Source organism: Gobius niger, assembly GCF_951799975.1.
Source record: "Gobius niger genome assembly, chromosome: 8".
Classification (NCBI taxonomy): Eukaryota; Metazoa; Chordata; class Actinopteri; order Gobiiformes; family Gobiidae; genus Gobius; species Gobius niger.
The window spans coordinates 13,469,516-13,476,979 of record NC_136859.1 but is presented as its reverse complement, the minus strand read 5'-3'; the positions used below and the strand labels follow the sequence as shown (position 1 = coordinate 13,476,979).

Genomic DNA, 7,464 nt, shown 5'->3' with positions numbered 1-7,464 from the left:
AAAGTGACACAAAAACGTGACGAAAACACAGCAAAAAGCGACAACAAAAAAGGAATGAAAAAGCGCTTCAAAACTGTGATAAAACCGCGCAACAATGTGACAACAAAGTTACTTTCACTTTTTTAGGTGTTAGCTTTCAAATGAGGCATTACACTGTTACACACTGGAAGGGATTACATTTGGAGTTTACCTCTTTATGCCCTTGGTTGTGAAAGAAAGTGGCAACATCTTTGCTCTAGCCTTTATTTTAGAATTAAAGAGAAAAAACTTCTACCTCAAAGAACATACAAGATTTTATTTCTGTCTGTCAAGTTCAAAACATTTCAGCCTATTGCACATTTCTTTATTACCTTTTTTATTTGTAGCTGTGCATTTAATTGCTTCACCCCTTTTTTGTTATTATTTTGTTTTCAATATATTTACATAACTTATATCAATGGGTGGGCTACTTAACAATCTTTAGCCTGCCTCTCAAAAATAGCCACTCCCCTTGGTTAGAACATCTCCTGCTCACAGCTTTTCTTTGCTTTACCATTTTTGTCCCCAGGCACAGACTGGACGCACTGTCTCACTCAGAGGGAATGGGATCTTCACTGGGCTCCAAGAAGAACTTTGAGTTTTTTCGACTTTTTGCTTTGCAGAGGTTTCTTTTCAAACTACAGGGATAGCTGTTACCAAAACTGCACTGAGGCAACAAGTGACAACTGGCACAGACCATCCTAATATATGTCTATGCCACGCCAGATTCTATTGATCTGAAAACTTTTTCTTGTGAGTTGAGCCTTATTTTCTAACATTATTTATAAGTTACATAAATTACAGTTTTACAAGGGAAGTTGTTACATTCTGCCAAGCCTTTAACAGTCATGGCAAAGTGGTTTAAAGATTTCCCCATTAACCTGAAGAATGGGAATGAGCGAATGCGTTCTGCCTCAGAGTCTGGCCCGCAGGCAAGAAGCAAGCCCTCCTTCTCTCGGGACAGTCTGAAAGGCACTCAGAGAGGTGGAGGGGTAGGGGGCTTATTAGCTGGGAGAAACAGGAAAAACTCAGCTTCTGAACTGGGACGCAACAATACAGGCTCTGCAGGGACTGTATGGGACAGTCTCACCTCTGGGAAAAGTCGAAAAAACTCCAAGGTTGAAAGTGGAGTATCAGAGGAGCATTGTCAGCCCAGGAGCTCCAGCCTGGCTCAAGCCTACATCAGCAGAATGATCAAAGTGGACAAGCAACAGGACAAGACCCTCAAAGTCAAAGGAGCAAGTGAGAAGCTCAACCAGCCAGAGACTAACAAGGGAAGGACGGGCATTAAAGCCACAGTGAGTAACTTCTATAAATATTAGTCAGCAAAATAATTCTATACTTGTGTGAGCTTTTTGTCATTTTCCAATGTTTCTCTCATGCATGTTTGTGTAATCCTGCATATTCAGTCTGTCTCCTCTCTACACACCACCACCATCAATGTCTACAACCTTTCTGCACTCAAACTGCCATCAATACAAACATTTCTTGCCAATAGCTCTGTTGCTGTTTACCATCAATACATTGTTTTTACACGTGAATGTCAATGCTAATGTTGGACTTATGAGGAACACACGCAAAAATTACAATGCAAGCAAAACAGATTCCGTTAAGGCCCTCGGATCAGTCCTTGCCTTTGTTTCCCTCTCCTCAAATCAGTTCCCAAGATTGTATCTCGTTTCCAGCGCTATCAAAGGAGCACAATGCAGTTTCTCTACATTGTGTCTCATCAAACAAGGTGCACAATGCGCTGACCTCTTTGCACAAGTATTTCCGGTTGTCTGTGCATCGCTGACACTCTGTTACGGACACTGCTCACACACACACATACACACACATACGCACACACGCACAGACACACGCACACGCTTTGAATTGTTGATATTTGATCTACCTTTTAAAAATTGCAGTTCCCAAGTGAAATGTCCTTTGTCTTTAGTTGATCATTTTGGAGGACTACGCTGATCCTTTTGATGCCGAGAAAACCAAAGAGCAAAGAGAGGCGGAGAGAGCGGGAGATGGATACATGGAGCCTTACGATGCACAGGTCATCATTACAGGTAAGTGTTGGATGGTATATATTTCTTTTTTTTTACAGATTTAGCTTTTACAATATCAGCGTATTCTTTCGCTCCTTGGTAGTTGTTACTTCTGCACCCACAGCTACCCTGATAACGAGGGATTGCCGCCCCCATTTTTTTGATTAATGGAAGCTTTTGGTTCAAGCTTATTAAAGGCACACCGCATTCCAGGTTCCACCTTTCACAATGTCATGGTTTTGAGTGTTGTCCTCGACACTCCGTTCATATCCACCTTTCACACAATAGTGTCCCATCTGCAAAAAGAAATAAAGACAGAGGGTCCAAATCTTAACAACTGAGTACCCTACTGATTAGCCTTGCTCATGATTTTAAAACGTATTGATTTATAAGTGGAAACTATATAATAGAAAAGGATTGATTTTTTTTTTCTATGCTTTCCATTCTCATCTCAACTTTTTTGCTTTAAAGCGATTTGAAGCCCCCCATGATCCGTCCTCTGCCGCCGGTGGTGACTGTTGCTATAGAAACAGTGTTGTGCGGGGACATTGGGCGCAGCTTCCTTTTCAAACTTCCTGTCTCCTGCCTGTGCTTCCTCTGCCCCATTCTCTTGATAGGAAGTTGGCCCCCTGACCGGCCCTGCAGCCACCGCTCTCAGGCACACACAGCGACACGTACAAACACCTTATAAAATAATGCATCGCTGCCCAATCATTTCCCAGCAGCCAGGAAGTCGGGCCTGGTCAGTCGGCCAATCAGCAGCGGTGTTGACCTTTTCTTCCTGTAGCTCCATTGTTTGGTCGCACAATAGTGTAGACACGGAGGCTACCTGTCAGACGCTGAAAACATAGTGGTTAAAGTGTCCCTGTAATGTAGAGGCTTACTCAAAACAAGCAGTGCTAAAAGAACAGAATGATGTAAATTAAAGTTTGAAAAGTCAACAAAAGGGATTGGTTTGGTCCGAGCAACCAATTGATATCTATTAAGTTTTTATGAAATAATGCCAGGTGACAATGATTTTCAAACCTTTTGTTATTATAACATTCACAAGGGTTCTCCTGGCCCATAGGCTTTACTTGGCGGGACAGTAGCGCAGGATAAAAGTGGGTGAAGGTGAAAAGTAGGAGACATTCAGCAAAGTGTTGGAGCCGAGACATGAACCCACGACGCCGAGGACAGAACAGTGTTTTGCCGTATGTGCAGTGGCTTTAATACTAGAATAGTGGTTTTAAACCTGGGAGCCTGGATCCCCATGGGGGTCAGTCGCTAGTTTCAGGGGTCGCCAGATTATATGAAAGGCATATTTTTCCGAGCAATTTTAATGAAAAACTTGCCTTGTAGAATTGCGAACAACAGCTTTTATCATATTGAAGGTCTAAAAAAGGTTGCGAACCACTGCACTAGACTATTGGCTGCACAGCACCAGAATACCTCTATGTGAACACTAAATTGTGTATTTTACTTTTGAAAATTACCATTAGTTATAACACAGTAACTGAGTTGTCAACGCAGTTATCAAAACACTTTTCCAATATCTTAATTACTATTACGATACAGCTATAATACTCTATGTAGGTTTTAAAGTGCGATAGAAAAAGGTTGGATTGGATGTTAATCAGCTGATCACTGTGTTGCAGAAGTGCGCAGACGTGGCTCCAAGGATCTCCTCAAGGTGTGTGTTCTTGTGGACCGGGGTCAGACTGAGGGGAAGCCTGAGGAGGTTCATCCCACGGCCCTGAACATCTATGACACGCCGTACGAGGGCGGCCCGGACGGAGACACTGAGGGTGTGTGGATCCCCGTGTCCCGCCCTGAGTCGGATGTCCGTCCCGCGGGAGAGTATGAGCTGCCCTGGGAGTGGCGGAAGGAGGACATTGTCCGAGCCCTGTCAGGTAGAGAAAGTAGCGAAAATAAAGCATGATTGAAAAGTTTGGAATATTTTTTAACTTCAGAGCCAGAAACTAAAATGACATTGAATGTGACTTTCTTAATGCTGCTTACACCTAACCCTTTAAAGAATAATTCTATTCATCATTTTCTTCAGCTCAGTTTGAAGCAGTGGATTGTGCAGCGAGCAAAGAGAACACTTCAACGACCAGACCAAGACAGAAGAACTGGACTAAGACACTTGTGTCCTCGACTCCCTCCTTTCCCTCGTCTCCTATCCTCAAACTGTCCCCCCTCACTCCCCCCTCTTCCTCCTTTTCAACTCTGAAACCTCTGCCCCTGTCTCCATCCTCCAGTCCAAACAAACTGTCCCCTCCATCACCCACCTCCCCTGGGATCCCACTGGAGGGGGAGACCTCCAGAGTGGACCCCAGTCTGCCCCTGGAGAAGCAGAGGTAAGAGACAAACACTCAGTCTACTCCTGTTCATATTAAAAAGTCACATTTAAAAAAATAGATGAATGTCACGACTGTCTTCAAAGTGCTCATTAATTCTAGATTCTTCTATATTGTACATGTTGCCTGGGTGTTTTCCTGACCATGGTTGTTTCCTGTTTTTCAAGATTTTAATTTGAATGAAACATTTATTCAATAAATGAATTGTTAAAAACATAATTAACCTTAGAAATGTGCAACAAGATCTCACCTAGTTTGGCCACAGTTCTTGTGTGTCCTTTTAAATAAGTTGATGGCCTACACAATCTCATGCACCACTTGAGTGCAGTTAGTCAGGTGTAAATATAAGGAAATACAGGCATTGCTTTAAGGTAACATATGATGTTATTTTTTATCATCTGCCAAGTAGAAAAATACATAGAAAACATGCTCCGAGCATTTGCACTGTGTCATAATGTAATGTTGTTATATCCCTCCATGCGTGAAGTCTTGTTTAAACATGGTCTTCGCCTGTAGCCATTTTAGCACCTTGTGTCCTGAGCTGCACACTGCATACAGAGGCGCATGTTCTCATGGTGAGAGTGCATATTTTCAGGCCTCTCACTTGTAACAGCGGGTCTGGAGATGTAACTATGAGGCCGATTAATGGAATTAGTCTGTTGTGTTCTTCCTCTCTGTTTCTCTCACCCTCACATCATTACAGCATATCATTGACTTGACATTTGACATATCTCCATATGTCAGTGTGCTACATGTCAGTGATCTGTTCTCTCTCTCCTCCCCCTCGCCTCTTCTCGCTTGCCCAGCTGGTACCACGGCGCTGTGAGCCGGCAGCAGGCTGAGGCTCAGCTGCAACGCTGCAGGGAGGCCAGCTTCCTGGTGAGAGACAGCGAATCAGGGACCAGCAAGTACTCCATCGCCCTGAAGTGAGTGTACAGATAGATGTATCGCTGCGTGTGCTTTCGGAACACAAGACACATCCACTCCATAATGCAACACGTAAACTTTTATTTATAGATCTGCCATGTCTTTTCTGCTGCATCACTTGCTATTCTGACACTCATCAAATAGTGTTTCTAAATATACCTTTCAGATAGAGACATGTTGAGATCTGCCATTTGGCAAAACTTAATACGCACAGCTTCAGGATTCAGACATACACAGTTCAATTAATCTGCTTCAGTGTCAGACATCTTGTGTTTATTGTGTGGGTGTCTGCTTGGTTGCACATTTGTTGTTTAGCACTCATTCATTTGACTGAACACATTGGGCACCGCTTTTCTTGAAAACTGTAGTTCTCCCGACAACACTAACACTGGACCTTGTTTTCTGCTTAGGACCAGTCACAGTTGTGTACACATCATTGTGGCACAGACCAAAACCTGCAAGGGCTTGAGCTACACGCTGGACCAGAGCAGCTGTGTGTTCTGCAGTATTCCTGAACTGGTGCACCACTACTGCCTCCACAGACTGCCTTTTAACGGAGCAGAGCACATGACCCTGCAGCATCCGGTTCCCAAGCAACAATAAACACGGGCTTCACTGAACTGACAGGAGGAGGCAAGCACAATCAGGAGAGACAAGAGCACAATTTTGCACACTTGTAAAAACCTTGTACATAGAAGCCGCACTTAGTCAGAGAGACATACAGTAGCTTTAGTGTGATGTGAGATTTAGCCATCACAACCTGATATGTGGTAAATCCATGCTCATACCGTGATGCTTTCTTTCTGGCCGTAACTGAAAGCTTTACAACATCCTGAGAAGACGTCTTTACACCGAGGCGCTGATATCAACAATTAGCAACATGGCACTTAGAGAGAGCGCAGTCTGTCAGATCGATGCGCATGATTGGAGTATATTCTTTCATCAATCCGGCCTGCCAATCACGCTATGGATCCCTCATGAAAATCTCACTCATCTACCAACCGCCGTGTCACTCTGGAGAAAAGGCTCTATCGATTCAGTAACTCGTACTACTGTAGTGGGAGGGGCCAAAACATTATACCGCTTGGTCAACAAAAAGCCAGCGTGCTTTCAGAAACGACAATATTATAAATGTTTTTTCGATGACAAATGATTGCATTCATGTGATGTCAACGTTCTAAAGAGCATATTTTAATATTGAATCACTTACAAAGGTTACTTATACTACAGAGCAGAGGTGGGCAACGTCAGGCCCAGGTGCTAAATCTGGCCCCCAGCATGTTTCCTCTGGTCTCTCAGATAGTTTTGAGAAATATAACCCTATGAAAATACTCAAAGCGTTTATGAAATACTATTAATTCCTGCAAAGTGATGATGATGGGTTATGATAGAGTTTGGGTTAACATGGGGAAGCTCAGCCCCCCGCCTTGTGTCTAGACAGAAAATCAGCCCGTGACATAGTCATATTAGCCCCTGACCTTCATATAAAATTACTATATAAAATCCAGAACGTTGTGAAGGAATTTGTTGTTCAGTTGTCATATTCCAGGAATTGACCTGGTTATCATTAATATCTCTGTAATTATGGGGCTTTTCCTAATTAGACACAATTTTATATATGACAATTGTGGAAGCAATCTCGGACATATACTGTTAGGATTCGTTATTTTTTAACATCAAGCCAACCTATAATGTCCAATGTAAAAGATGGGTGGAATATTATGTTTTCTGTGTGTTTTGCTGTATTACTTTTTATTAAATAAACTGAAATCTATTATAACAACAAGGTGGCCGTGTGGTAATAGTAGAAATGCCCGCAGCAGAAGCATTGAAACAGATACGAGGCGCTAACTAGAGTGGATCCGTGAGCTTTTTCTCTTGTAGCTGTGAAGCCATTGACCTGAGTGTGAAATCAATTACGCCTAACACACGCTCACACACGCAAACCCCATGCATACATACACAAGCGCCGTCACATCTGCAGCGAGCAACACGCTGTCCAAACAAAAAAACATACACACAAATAATGAAGACGCGAATAGCAGCGGACTTACGGCATTACCATAAGACAGAACAGGCAGAGCTTTATCCCCTGTAGGAAGTGTGTGCATGTGGTGTGATGTCCTATACCAGTAAAC

The 7,464-nt window shown here is 43.0% G+C and overlaps 1 protein-coding gene across 1 annotated transcript; it reads left to right on the top strand.

The window, feature by feature from the left end:
- The first annotated feature begins 548 nt into the window (after positions 1-548).
- she (Src homology 2 domain containing E) lies at positions 549-7,036 on the top strand. The gene is made up of 6 exons (XM_079562136.1): positions 549-1,316; positions 1,958-2,078; positions 3,695-3,949; positions 4,102-4,399; positions 5,206-5,325; positions 5,737-7,036. The coding sequence occupies exons 1-6, from the start codon at positions 867-869 to the stop codon at positions 5,927-5,929; spliced, it is 1,437 nt and encodes a 478-aa protein (XP_079418262.1). The 5' UTR covers positions 549-866; the 3' UTR covers positions 5,930-7,036.
- Positions 7,037-7,464: the final 428 nt, after the last annotated feature.

Bases quoted from the DNA above. Each gene is read 5' to 3' on its own strand.
- she (XM_079562136.1), top strand. From the start codon at position 867: ATGGCAAAGTGGTTTAAAGATTTCCCCATTAACCTGAAGAATGGGAAT. The intron at 2,079-3,694 runs GTAAGTGTTGGA...ACTGTGTTGCAG, and splicing joins TGCACAGGTCATCATTACAG to AAGTGCGCAGACGTGGCTCC. The intron at 3,950-4,101 runs GTAGAGAAAGTA...CATTTTCTTCAG, and splicing joins CATTGTCCGAGCCCTGTCAG to CTCAGTTTGAAGCAGTGGAT.